Source organism: Aquila chrysaetos, chromosome 19, assembly GCF_900496995.4.
Source record: "Aquila chrysaetos chrysaetos chromosome 19, bAquChr1.4, whole genome shotgun sequence".
NCBI classification, from domain to species: domain Eukaryota; kingdom Metazoa; phylum Chordata; class Aves; order Accipitriformes; family Accipitridae; genus Aquila; species Aquila chrysaetos.
In genome coordinates, this window is record NC_044022.1 from 24,963,159 (window position 1) to 24,976,875 (window position 13,717).

The 13,717-nt window shown below is 48.8% G+C and overlaps 1 protein-coding gene across 5 annotated transcripts in view; it reads left to right on the forward strand.

Annotated features, from left to right (window-relative positions):
- Positions 1-1,023: 1,023 nt before the first annotated feature.
- Positions 1,024-13,717, forward strand: part of WNT11 (Wnt family member 11) — a 34,752-nt gene continuing 22,058 nt past the window's right edge. The window contains exons 1-3 of one of the 5 annotated variants that reach the window (XM_030043135.2): positions 1,024-1,210; positions 5,949-6,252; positions 10,056-10,265. In XM_030043135.2, the coding sequence (XP_029898995.1) occupies positions 10,183-10,265 (83 nt within the window). In that variant the 5' untranslated portion in view covers positions 1,024-1,210; positions 5,949-6,252; positions 10,056-10,182. Of the gene's footprint in view, positions 1,211-5,948; positions 6,253-6,649; positions 6,737-9,368; positions 9,485-9,636; positions 10,266-13,717 lie in introns of those variants that run through there. The other 4 variants (XM_030043134.2, XM_030043136.2, XM_030043137.2 and 1 more) reach the window with 4 other exon arrangements.

The window sequence follows — 13,717 nt, forward strand, 5'->3', positions numbered from 1 at the left end:
CAATCTCCATAAAAAACCAGCTTTTTCTCACAGTTGCAAATAGAAATACTTGGCTAAGATGGGGCACAGTGGGTTGCTTTGGGCTGTCGGCTGTACATTCTCCACTCAAGGCCATAGATTGCAACTAACCAAGGTCACCCATGTCCCACCTCAGTTTTGCTTTGTTTTGCCCTTCGGCAGAGCAAGTCGTGTCTGGATCTTCAGAAATGTTCAGCCCCTTTGGCCACAGCTGGGTTTGCAGAGGTGCTCAGCTCCCACTTAGGCAACAGAAATCCTATTTTTGAAGGATGTTCACACAAACAGCATTGGAATATCTGCCCAGGAAGGGTGGCAGCAGGGATAGCTGCCTTGAGCCCTGCAAAAAGTCGACCTTCTTTTCTGCAAGTCAGTCTTGTCTGAAAACCTCCCCAAAGGCTCTTTGGATAACCTGGCCCTAATGCTGCCTTGCATGAGATGGTCCCAAGACCCACTGAGTCAGAGCAAAACCTGGCACAGCATTCTTCTGGTCCCTGCTTCACATCACAGAATCAGAATGAATGTTGGAGTCAGGGACTAGATTAAAAATGGGCAGAAATAGGGATGTCTAACAAATTTCTTGCTCACAAATGAGGTGTTTTTACTCTCAGCCAGCATTTGCAAAGCTGGGACCATTAATGGCAGACGCTTCCGTGAACATTTTACATTATTCCTCCTATTCCAAAAAGGCTACTCAGGCATTTTATCAGGCAGTTGGTCTCCGTCTCTCCACTCTTGCAAATCACTGTTATTAATTATGCACCCACTGCTAAGCCTCCCTGCAAGGAGGACTCCAGCTCCAGCACCGCAGCAAGGGAGGGGTTACTGGACTTCTTCATAGGGAAGAGAAAGCGCTACCCCACCCTGAAGGGATCATTCAGCTTCGGAGAGAGGAGCTGACAGCTGGTTTTTATTAGGACGGAGGCCTTTAAAAGGCAGTGTTGGGGTAGGGGTGGGACCTTTGGTCCGGAAGAGAAGCATGTTCTGCTCGGTCCCTGGGCTGGAAGGTCGAGCTTGCGTGGTCTCCGGCCAAATGGCGCAAGAGTCGAAAAACTCGTGCTTTGATTTTGCTCTGGCTGGTGATGGGAGCTGGGCTGGTGCAGTGGGACAAGAGTTGGCCTCTGCTGTGGCTCGGACTGGGCACGGACTGGGCAATCCTACACCGCAGGTGATGAGTGATGATATGAAAGACAAGGTGAGGGAGACAAATGCCACTGAAATTTAGGGAAAATAAGCTATGGCTACAGCTCTGAATCTTGCCCCTCTACAGGCAGGTAAGCAGGACGTTAGTGTATAAAAATTGCTGTTATTTAAGGGCAGGGGGAGAAAAGAGGTGGAATAAAGCAGAGCTGTGAGGCTTCAGGCTTGCATTTCACCCTGGAAAATACTATAATCTTCTGCAAGATGTCTGGTGGGGGAGAAATCTCAGGTTGCCACAATCTTTCTGCTACGCAGGGATGGCCCTGCCGGCCAGAGGAAGGACAAACAGTGAAGCATCGCCTATATGCTATAGGTACAAAGGAGTTTGCATATGGCCTCTGTAAGATCTGGCCTCTGTCACCAGGATTTGGCCACTACAAGGAGATCAGCTGAGCTTTCACCTCCCTCTGGCTGCACCTACTTGGGACAAAAACCTCTTTTCTGTTATTTGTCTTAGTGCTGCCACGCACCACGGAGCTGCATCCCCTCCACACACGTGGCAGTGCAATCGATGCTCACACATTGCTCCTCTGCACCCCGGTCCCTTCTCACTCCCTGCCAAGCTGTATTCTTGTTTTAACCTCCTGGCTGGCTTCAGATCAACCTCATGTTAAAAAAAACAAAAACATGTATCTGAAGTTGTCTTCCTCTTCCCAGAGATGTGGCATTTCTCCCTGGATGCTGTACAGACCAGGAAGGGCCGTATCCAGTCTTGTACCAATGTGTTTACCCCTCAGGAGGATCAATGCTTGCTATGAAGCAGTCTAGAGAAAACACTCCTTAAGTATATGGCCTATTCTTGATTTAATTTGGAGGAACCTCAGTTACTGAGTCCTTACTTTTATATATGCTCCTGCTGTTCAGCATTTTGCAAAAGATTTTAGCATCCAGTGTTCCTTCTTTGTTCTCCCCGTCAGAAGAAAAAGCATGTGGGTGAATATTCAAAACTCATATGATAGTAATTTGGCTTCTTTTTTAGAAGATGGGGGAGGCTTAAAAAAAAAAAAGTCCCTATCAATGCTTGAAATTGAAATTTAAGAGACCCAGTGAAAAACTTGTATCTGCTTAAACTAGTAACTAAATAGTGTCAAGGGCACAAACCTGGTCACTGACCTATAATTTATTATTAATTGGTGTTGCTCACCAAAAAACTGCTCACCAAAGCCTGGACAGGGCTTGGGGGATTTGAGAGATGTTTCCCAATGCAGAGTGTGGATGTGGTCACCCTGTTTTGGGTAATGGAGCTTAGTTTTACATGCCAGATGTGCATTGGGCCAGTAAATGGCCACTAGCCCAAAATTATTTATATTTATAGCTGGAGCCTGTGTCTGAAGATGGCCAGAATACTTGTTTGAAATGGAGAAATGGCATCCTGTCACAAGGCGTGCTGTCACATGCCCTGGCACCTTCCAGCCACTGGTCCCGGCTAAATAATTAAGAAAACCCCTCCAGAACATTTATCAATGGCTCCTTTGACTGTCACATGCAGAACACACACTAATGGTGGTGAAGTGCTATCCTAACCCCTCTGCGGGTATGATGCCTTTTGTAGCTCATTCATAGCACACAGCATCTTGAAACTCACTGATAAAACCATAATACCACACCCCACAGTATACACAACTATGTCATATTAATAAATATTCACAGAGTGCCACGACTTGGCACAGTGCTTTAGAGATTTTTTAAATAAAGGAGCATGGCCCCCTGCTCCAGGAGAGTTTACGCTCAGGTCCTGGTTCTTTGTATGTTTAATGTTATCCTGAGTCATCCATGGAGGGTCTTCTCTTGCAGGGGGATGGAAGACGAAGAGAGGGTGAGGAGACACATGCATAAAAAAGAATGATAAATGATGCTACCGAAGGCAGCATGGGTGGGCCAAGGACATTAGTAACGCAATATGCCTTTTTTGCCTCTATGTGGTTGGTTGAGATCCAGTTGAGCTCCTCAGCACCTGAACGGTATCCCTCTCTCACCAGCAGCGCTAGGGTTTATGTACCATGAGTCTGGTGAGGTCTGCAGCAGCATTAGGACTTTTGCAAGGGGTTGCAGGACTCACTCCCTCTTGCTTCTGTGTTACGTTTGAGGCCAGGGGCAGGTGTAGCTGCAGTCTGGGGAAAGGGATCTCACCTGTGCTGCCCACGGTTGCTTTGAAGACCGATATCCCCGTACGCACTCCGGGTAAATCTGCAAGGACTTGCTGGCAGATTTGGGGAGGGTTTCAAGTTTCGGAGGTTACCACACCTACTGCAACAGGTGACAACAAAACCTAATTTTCCAGACCAGTATCTTTCTGACATGCTAAAAAACGTATTTATACAGCCCAAAGATATTTCTAAAGACTAACAAGAAGATAATTTTTCCAAACATTTCTTTGAGTCTAATAATAAGGTCAATTAGGAAATGCAATCCAGAATATACTGTCCCACTGTCCCCACTTCTAATAATGGATGAATACGTCCATACCCGACATAAAGACTGTGTCTTTGCAGGCTGCAATGCCAAAGAGGGTTGTTTGCTCAACAACCGCTTGCTTCCCATGGGGCTTAAATGCTTTTGGAAAGTCGCAGCGCTGGTTTATTTGTTGTCACACTGGTGTGGCCACTTCTCTTTTATGAAAACCCCATGGAAAATGGTGAATCACATTGTCTTCCGCTGATGAAAATGGTAATAGCTTTGACCCACAGAAGCAGTAGAAAAGCTAATGATTGCTAAACTTTTAGATTTAGGCCCCTGGTTCAGCACTCAGGTCCCGTGAAATAAAACTCCATACGCACACTGAGGCAGCTCCCCACTTCCCAGGTGCCCAAAAAGCATCCATGCTTCGCCACCAGACCCACACCCCAACGTGTGCATGAGGAGCAGGAGACAAAGACCTGCAACGTTTCAGCAGTGGACGTCCCTGATTCAGCAAAGCACTTAGAGCACAATGTGTCACATAGAGACTAGGAGGATTTAAACATGTGCTGAAATATTTTGGCATACCAGGGCCTGGGGGCTTGTCTATGCACGAAATTGTCTCAGATTAAGTGTTTGGGGTGGTTTTAAAGTTCCTAAGGCTCTTACTGAATAATTCCTTATATGCCTGTGGTTAGTCCAGAACATATTTATCCTATATCCTTTATGTACACATCCTTTCTCACTAGCCTTCTGGTTTCTTACTCTTTATCCCACTTTTTGACTTCTGTCTCCCATGTCCTTCTGTCCTGATGAACACCGTGGACAAGCAGCTCTCATGAACACTACAAGGAGTAGATACTTGTGCTCCCAATGCCATTTTTTTTAATGATTCCCCAGCATGTTCTCCTGTCGTAAGAAACCTTAACAAACTACTAGGGCTCAAGACAACCATGCAGACTGGGACCGTCTCCTCCTTTCCATATTCCTCCTCCACACCATCATTTTTGGCCGTTCTACTCTCATCGCCGATATTTAGACCGTGAAGGTCTGGTGGTAGGACTTGCCTTGCTGTGTTGTGTTTGCACAGCTCCGAGCACAGCAGGTGCCTACTGCAAAATCCTGAGTATTACAACTACTGCTACTTACTACTTCTCCTCGTATTGATTAATAACAACTGCATTTTCCCAACAGCCCTTTAAAAATTAAGGTAATTTGGAAAAAAGCTATTCATACAGAAATCAGGGCATTTGCACAGCAAGCCGGACTGCAATAGATATTCCAGGCAATTTCCCCGTGTAAGTAAGTCCTCCTTGGAGAACCCTGACAAAACCTCCTCCTCGTAGGTACATGTTTCTGGGGGGCAGTGGGGTGGGAGGGGGGGCTGGGGAAATGGGAGTCTCGAGCAGTTTGAGCGCTTGTGGGTAACTGTCACACAAAGAAAAATGGACATACTGTGCAAAGCTGCTGGCAAAACTGGGTCTTAAACAAATAATATAGTGGCTTTGGGAATTTGGGATTGTGTATACAGGGTTCTTTGCAGTTCACATAGGAAAGCCCATTAGCGACCTGTGTATGTGAACGCAATCTTTCCGGCACAGGGACACATACATAAAAATATTATCCTATATAAATAGCTGTTCTGAAAATAGACCTTTAGGAAATTTATTCTGAGTCTCTTGGTCCTGAGACTAAAGCATTTATTCTTTTCTTTCCTTTCGCCTGAAATCCACGATTAAACTGAGTGATCAAAATGACACCAGTACTTTTGCAACCTGCACCCAGTTATTCACAGTCCATAGCTGACACGGATGTCTTAAATTCAGACTCATGAGGCTTGAGGTTAAGATGACAGTTGTGCTCTTCTTTCTTAAGGGTTTTTTTTCTTAACCCTCTTTTTTCTTTTTCTTTTTCTTTTCCTTTTTTTCTTTTCCTTTTCCTTTTTCTTTTCCCTTTGCTTTTCCTTTTTCTTTTCCTTTTCCCTTTTATTTTTTCTTTTCCTTTTTCTTTTCCTTTTTCTTTTTCTTTTTCTGTTTCTTATTTTTCTTTTTCTTTTTCTTTCTCTTTTTTCTTTTTTCTTTTTCTTTTCCTTCTTTTTCTGATTTCTTCCTTTTTTCTTTTCCTTTTGCTTTTCCTTTTTCTTTTCCTTTTCCCTTTTCTTTTTCTTTTCCTTTTTCTTTTTCTGTTTCTTATTCTTTTTCTTTTTCTTTTTCTTTCTCTTTTTTTTCTTTTTCTTTTTCTTTTCCTTTTTCTGATTCTTCTTCTTTCTCTTTTTCTTTCTCTTTTTCTTTTCCTTTTTCTTTCTCTTTCTCTCTCTCTTTCTCTTTCTCTAGCAGGCAATCACCAAGCCTCCCTCCTCCGACACTGGCGTGAAAGCAAAAATCAGATCTCAACATCTGCACTTTCCACTGATTAAAGACAGATCAAAGAAAAAGAGGTTGTGAAACCTGAAGGCTGACAGCAGGGCTCAATGAGGCACGACATGTGCTTGCAGCCCGCGTTAGGACTGCCGGGCAGTGATTTCTTAGCCTCGCAGGAGCAGGAAATCCACCTGACAGCCCCGTGCATGAAAAGTATCTTTGTCCTTTAATTGGGAAGTCGGTCGCGCAGCCCGGCGAGCGCTAATCACCCTCCGGAGAGGTAACTTTTAAAAGTTTCCGCTGAAAACCCCAACCGGCTATTTTTTTTTTTTTTTTTTTTTTTTTTGCTGTTGTTGTCGCTAATCATTAACCGCTCATTAGAATAACTCCCTTAACAGCCGCGGCGCCGAGTCCAGCCCCGCTCCCCGCCATCCCCGGGGGACCCCTCGGAGCCCTACGAGGGGTCCCGCCGCTCCAGCCCCCGCTCCCGAGGGGGTGTCCCGGGGCACGAAGGGGAGCGCGGTGCTGCCGGTGGGCGGGCGGCGGGTGCCTCGCCGAGCGCGGAGCCCCCCGCGGAGCCCCAGCCCCCTGCCCGCGGTGGGGATGCGCGGACGGCGGAGCGTTCCTGGCGGGAAGCCCTTTGTTATGCTAATGCGGGCTGACATCACGCCGCATATCAAAGCCGAAGGGGCCGCATATAAAGGCCGGCTCCGCCGGCTGCCCCGCCAGAACAGCCCCGGCCCCGCCGCGCAGCCCGGGCGGAGGTAAGCGGGGACCGGGCACCGGGGTTGGGGGGGGGGAAGAGTTTGCGAACCTCTGGTGGGAGCTGCGAGAGTCCCCCGCTCCGAACGGCGAGGGTACGGGGGTGGGCAAGAGCGGGGGTCTGCGCTGGGAGGGGGGGGGATGTAGGGAGAGAGGGGGCTTGGAGGCTGGAAGGGAGAGGGGAGAGCCTGGGGGATGCAGGGAGAGAGGAGAGGATGCGGGGGGGGGACACCTGAGAGCCGGTGGGGTGCAGGAGAGAGGGTGGACACGGAGGCTGCGCGGGAGAAGGAGATCCAGAGGGTGTAGGATCGATGTGCTGCAGCGGGGGGGGGGGAGCGGAGACCCAAGAGCTGTAAGGGAGACTGGACACCCGGGGGCTGGAAGGGAGAGGGGGAGATGGAGAAGGGTGTAGGGACACCTGAGATTCGGGGGCTGGAAGGGAGAGGGGGAGATGGAGAAGGGTGTAGGGACACCTGAGATTCGGGGGCTGGAAGGGAGAGGGGGAGATGGAGAAGGGTGTAGGGACACCTGAGATTCGGGGGCTGGAAGGGAGAGGGGGAGATGGAGAAGGGTGTAGGGACACCTGAGATTCGGGGGCTGGAAGGGAGAGGGGGAGATGGAGAAGGGTGTAGGGACACCTGAGATTCGGGGGCTGCAAGAGAGAGAGGAGACTTAGGGCTGCAAGCCTGAAGGGAGATGCAGGGGAGATGCAATGGAGAGAGGAGCCCGGGAGACCGCAGGGTAGCGGGGGACACCCAGGGGTTGCAATGGAGAAGGGAGATGCAGAAGGCTGCAAGGGAGAGGGAGAGACCTGAGAGGTGCAGCGAGGAGGAGAGGCTGCATGGAGAGGGGAGACCTGGGGGCTACAAGCAGCCCCACCACCCCCCCGGTCCCTGTCTCTGCTCCCCATCCTCTACTACAGGTCATTTGGGGATGTACTACCCCTAAACCAGGCTACTGTGCTCCTGGGGTGAGCTGCAGGCTGGCAACGGGGTCAGGTGGATGTCTTTCCTTCTCGGGTGGGAAAGTTGGAAAAATGTGAGATGGATACTCGCATGTTTATATATAGTTCATATTGCCTATTCCCATCCCCGGGACCGGACTCTCGGAGGTGTCAGATGGGAGCGTTTTCTGCACGCAGGAGTGGGGCTGGCTGCAAACAGCTCGGGGTGAAGAGAAAAAGGAGCTTTGAGTTAAAAACGGCTCCAGTTTTTAGGAGTCCGCAGGCCACTTGCTGCTGGTTTGATCAGTGACCCAGAGCTCTCCAGAGCTGTAAACATCACGTCTGCCCCGAAGAGTCTCCCTCCCTCCTTCCCCTTGCAAATTCCTCTTGCAAATGTAACCTGTGCTGGACTGAGTGGAAAAAGGCGTTATTACCTCCCCAAATAACAGGGGTGCGATTACAGGCCAAGCTTGCAGCTCTTGCGGTGGGGATGGGGGGGGGTAGACCTTTTCTATTCCTTGCTTGGGGGGTGGTGGTGGAAACTAAACTGTGACTTTTTCAAGGCGGGGGGCAAAGCAGAGGATGATGTTGGCTGGTCCGGGTTAGCAAGAGGGTTTTAGACCATCTGAGACATTTTGCACCCGACTCTTGTGTTGTTCCGCAATTGACAGGAGGGAGATAAGGGGTCTGAAATATCTAAATGGACACTAAAAGGCATGGGCAGGATTAAGGGTTGAAGGTTTCCAGTGTGCTCGTGGGGAGGGGGGAAGCAAAGAGCTTCCAAAGATGAAAAGATACAGAAATACACTGAAACAAGAAGTACGCCTGGATGCTTGTGGGAGCACTGCCTTCAAGGGACACATCAAACCCGAATCCGAGCGGGCATTAAAGAAAAAGAACCCATGGCGATGAAATCCTGCCTCCCTTGTAGTCAGTCGGAGTTTTGTCTCGGACTTCAAGGGAGCTGGGAACTTGCCCCTAGAGGTTATTAAAATCCTTTGTAATAACAGCACTTCTCTAGTAACCCTTTACACCAGGCACTGGGATTGGGATAGCCAAAAAGCAGCCTGAATGGAAAAATATGCTGCAGATGGCAGTGAAAACACCCAGAAATATTTCTTTCCCCCCGGACCCAATTGCTCCCCAAATGGGGGGTATCGAGGCAGAAAGCTGCAGGTGGGACAAATCCAGAGCTGGGGGTCAGGTGGGACGTGCTTTTCCCAGGGTAAGGGGTTCCCTGGAGCGATGCCGAGTGCTCCAGCTGTTCCCAGTCCCATCCCAAACCCCTTTGAGGGGGTGACATGGGGGGATGCGCGGTCACAGCTTGGGGATGCCAGCGTGCCGTGCGATGGGCTGTGAGACTCCAGAAACACGGAGCCCTTCACAGCGGTACAATGTGGTGGGCAGGTTTTTCTGTTTATTTTATTATTGGCTTTCTCGTGGGGTGGGAAACCACCGCAAAGACCACAAAGAGTAGCCCAGAGCAGTGTTTGAAGTGAATAACTGAAGGGAAACCCATTTACTGCTATTAATACCGCTGCTAAAATAAGCAAGCCGTGCCCCGGAGACAGAGAGGACCCCTCTAAGAATTTAAGTCCTGCACCTGGTTTGTTTATTTGTTTGGGCTGAAGAAGGGAAAAACAACAACAAAAAAAAAGGGGGAGGGGGGGAATCCTTGAGAGCTTTTGTCTCCTCCTGGCTGCTCCCCAGAGACAGAAATGTGATTTTATGTTTACGAAGTTGCAGCCCTTTCCGTGAGCTCCAGGTGCCCGAGGACTTGGAAGAAGTGAGAGGCAGAGTTAATGAGGTGAGAAGGAAAGCAGAAGGGAAAGAGCAAAACACATTTGTTGTAACAGATCAGACCGAAACATCTGCAGGGCATGGGCACCTGCGTGAAGTTGGGAAATGCAGTTTATATAATTTGTCTTCTCTGAAGAAAAAGAGGAAAAAAAAAAAAAAGATCTGGAGAGAAGGAAGGGAGAGATGAATAGCTGAAGATTTGGGCTCGTCTAAAGATTTATCTTTCCTTTTTTTTTTTTTTTTCCTTCTTCCCAAGCAGTTACACAAACCTTTGGGGGGGGGGGGGGGGGGGCGAAAGTGAAGCAGCGAATGAAGTCTTGCCATGTGCAGGGTTAAATGGAAACACACAATCAGACCATAACTCAGGGTGTAATTCAAGCCATACGGTTTGTCTGTCTGTTGACTCGAAAGGTTGTATCAAGGCTTGGCGAGGGAGGGGACTGAGAGGGGATAATCCAAACTTTTTCGTGATTCATAAACCACTCCTTTGCAATTTGGATAATAGATCTCTCTCGCGCGACGACTCGCTAAACTTCAGAGTTAACTGTAGCTTGTGCTCTTTCTCTCTCTCCTTTCAGGTTGTTCATCTCCAAGGAGGAGCAACACCCAAACTGAAGGGAAATACATTGTGCAGAAAATTAGGAAAACTCCTTTTTTTCTTTGGAGAAGCTGATTTCCTTCGGCAAGTGGGGGACGGTGGAGAAAATGAAGCCGAGTCTGCGATTTTTCTTAGCTGGTTTTCTGTCTTTGATTCTGCAGACGGGGCTTTGCTATGGGATAAAATGGATGTAAGTACCTGGCTATCTCTCTGCATTTTTAAAGTCTTTGTAGGCATTGCTGGTCTCTTACCCGTTTTTGCAACTGCTATTTGAGGCACACTGTAAAGCCGTTTAAAGAGCAGCAAGCGCTGCATTTCTCGAGGCATTCATTGATTTCAAGTGTGTGTACTAGGGGCTTGTGCTAACAATATGCCTCCATCTTCTTTCCAAAATATGCATGATTTAGGCTTGCTTTTTCTTCTCCTCATTGATACCAAAGGAAAGGCACACACTTGAACGCTCACATGAGCCACTTAATGAAGTTTCTAGCGTTAGCTCCTGCCACACTGGGAAACTCTCCCACCGGGACCGCAGGTCCTGCTGAGTAGGAGCTGAGAGCAGTAGGGACGGCAGCTAAGATAATGCCGCCAATCTCCAACCACAGGGGATGCTTGACAGATAACATGGGTTTTTTGTGGACCTTTTAACCTTTGGATTTCATGAAGGGTGTTAAAAATGAGGTGGGGGGTGGAGGGGGGAGGAGGGTGAAGAAATACCAGGGAATGTGGTCAAGTCTGGATCGAGTTTCCTCAGAGGTAATGTCGCTGCAAACAAAGTGAAAACATCACTATCTCATTTCTTTACTTAAGCAAGCAATCAATTAGTTGCTTACTGCAAAATAAACAAACAAGCCCCTCCAGCACCCACCTGGTTTCATGTCCTTGATGAGTGATCTGTCTTTTCTGCTCGGGTTTGAAGCTGTGCACAAAATAAATAAGGGGATGTGGGCTAGCCTCAAATGAGTGTCTTCCGTAAAAGAAAAGGCACAATAAAATGCAATGCCAGGAAGAGTTTGTTGTGTAGGGTATAGTGTGTCGAGGTGAGGATCTTGGGGGTAGGTGGGGAAACTGAGACAAGAGGTTCCTGTTTTGTTCCTCGTTCTGTGCCATGTCTAATTCCCATTCCACTGTCCCAATCATTGTCATTTGAGGCTCTCCCCATGCCGTCTTTTAGAAAGGGTCTCTTAAATTTGGACACCTTCAAGTTAGATGTCTTGTTGGAGCCAGTGTTTTCACTGCCCTGCATGCGGTCATAGGCAAGAGAACGTTCCAGATGGCGATTCACCCTCTCCAAAGAGAGACGTCCAACACAAATGTCAAGAGATGTCCTCTGGAGATGCCGTGGACTGCAGGGAGCTGGTTGAGACCACACATCCACTTTTTACATGCATAAAGAGAAGCAGGGTGAATCCCTCTGTAGGGTGTTTAAATGCACGTGGTCAGGCGGGAGGAATAGGCGCCTACTTCAGGGCATCCTTCATTTGCTGTCTCCATACTCTAAGGACCACCTTGGAAGTAGAGGAGAGTCAGGATCTGATTTGCTCTTCACCATCTTGGCTTTACACCTTGTAGCGGTCACCACAGCTGAATTACATAGCCCGGCTATTTCTTCCTGCCAGCTTCCTTGAATATTTAGGCTCTCAGCTCTGCATATACCCAGCACCCTGCACAGGGCAGGCATCTCCTCTCTGCAGGACATTTAGCAACATGCCCATGGGCTGGCAGAGCCTGGTGACTCATTTGCAACCTTCATTTCTATGCAGCGCAGAAATAGAGCTGTTTTGTGGCAGCCTGATTCAGCAGGGCACTTAGGTACAGACCCATAACTAAGTGGAGGGGCTCGCTTATATGCTTGGCATCAGGGTCCCGCTTAAGCAAGGGGCTAAAACTTGAGCAAAGGGCTGGGTTCCTCCAAAGGGCAGGAGCGAGATGAGCTTTAGAGGGAACCTGATAGCGTGGTGACAGGCTGTAGACATGAAAAAAGGCTGGAAGGCAGGGCAAGGTCCCTAATAGCTTTGTTGGCAAAAGCAGCCTTTTGGCTGGTAAGCGGTTAAGCTGCGAGGGTTGCTTTTGGGGATGGGGTGGGGGGAGAAGCCACTCCTCCCCTTCCCAGCAGACATATTCCCCCTATCGAAAAGCGAGTGGGGAAGATGAAAGCTGGGATTAAAGCGGCATTTGAAGCATGAACTGCATCCAGATGCGCTGCCGGGGCTCCCCTCACACCTGTTGAAAACCTGGCGGAGACCTTCACTCCCTGTCCCAGGGCACTTCACGACTGGGATGCTGCCAGCTGGGATTTCACAAAATTGTGGGGTTTTTTTTTTTTTGTTTTCATTTGCTGTTTCTCCTCCCTTCCCCACCCTTGTTTTTCTATGGCAACACAGGCCAATTTCCCTTCCCCCCGCTCCTCATCACTCTCTTTTTCCCCGCTGCAGCCGTGCTGCCATCCTTGTGCCTAGGGGACCATCCTTGGAAATTGCATGGGTAAACTCTTGGTGAACAGAGATCGGTGCTACCAAATACCAAGGAATACCTCGGAGCTACAATCCCAGCCCCGGACTCACGTGCTGGGTGCTGTACAACCAAACCCTGCCCCTTGCCTCTTGTGCACGGAGAAGGGGGGGGAAAAAGGATGGGATGAAGAGGGAGGAAAGTGCTACAAGATGTTTTCGGTCGTGGGCTTGTCTCAGCGGTCTGCCCGCTGTGCCGTTGTTGTAGGCACGGTGCCAGAGGCGAGCTTCAAAGAGGATTTGGGAGGGGAGGGGGAAGATAAGGAGGTGAGTTTTACCAGCCTGGGGAAGAGGGAGCGACTGATATGGAAGGCGATAGGAAATTCAATTTTGATTCAGCGCGTGATGTAATTGCAGGAGGAGGGGGAGAAGGAAAACACACTTTTCAGCCGTTTAGGACTTCCCTGTAACACAAATATCCCCTGTAAATTAGTAAGAGTGAGGAGAATCATAGAATCAGAAGGTAAATGGGAGCTATTTGTTTTATTTTATTTGGCTTATTTTTACAAGTTCTGTGGTCCAGATCCCCAGCTGTTGTAAATCGGCACTGTGCCCTTCCCTGCCTTGGAGGCATGCGCTGCCGAGCATCCAGCGGGTGCGTGGACGGTCAGCATCTCTTAAACCTGCTCTTGCTGCTGGAGAAACTTCATATTTTGGCCTCTTCCATCTGAGCTCCAGGGAGTTTCTTGGGCGTAAAGTCAGGGTACGGACAGATCTTTGCAGGACGAGGGTTGTCATGGAAAAGAAGCCTTTCCATTCAATGCATATGAGCCCCATAGTCTTATTTTTGCACGCCGCTTTTTGCAAATACTTTCCCATCCTTAGAGCAGGGGGGGTTGCATCGCTTTGTGGTCCTCAGTGCTTGTTTTGCATCACAGCGGCTGGGGAGGTGAGGCAGCCATCGGTTTCAGTGTGAGATGTCTTAGGGCCAATGCGTGTAGGAACTCTATTGCCTTACCCACCTCCTTTTACACCCCCTATAGCCTTCCTAGAAGGGCTTGGGTTTGGCCAAGCAGGTTGCTGAAATAACTTATTTGGGTTGAGCTGAAAAATAGATGAGCACTAGAGGGAGCTGCAGCCAGATGTGCACGCCACAGAGGTTTGCAGATGTTGGGATGTCCAGGCACAGAGT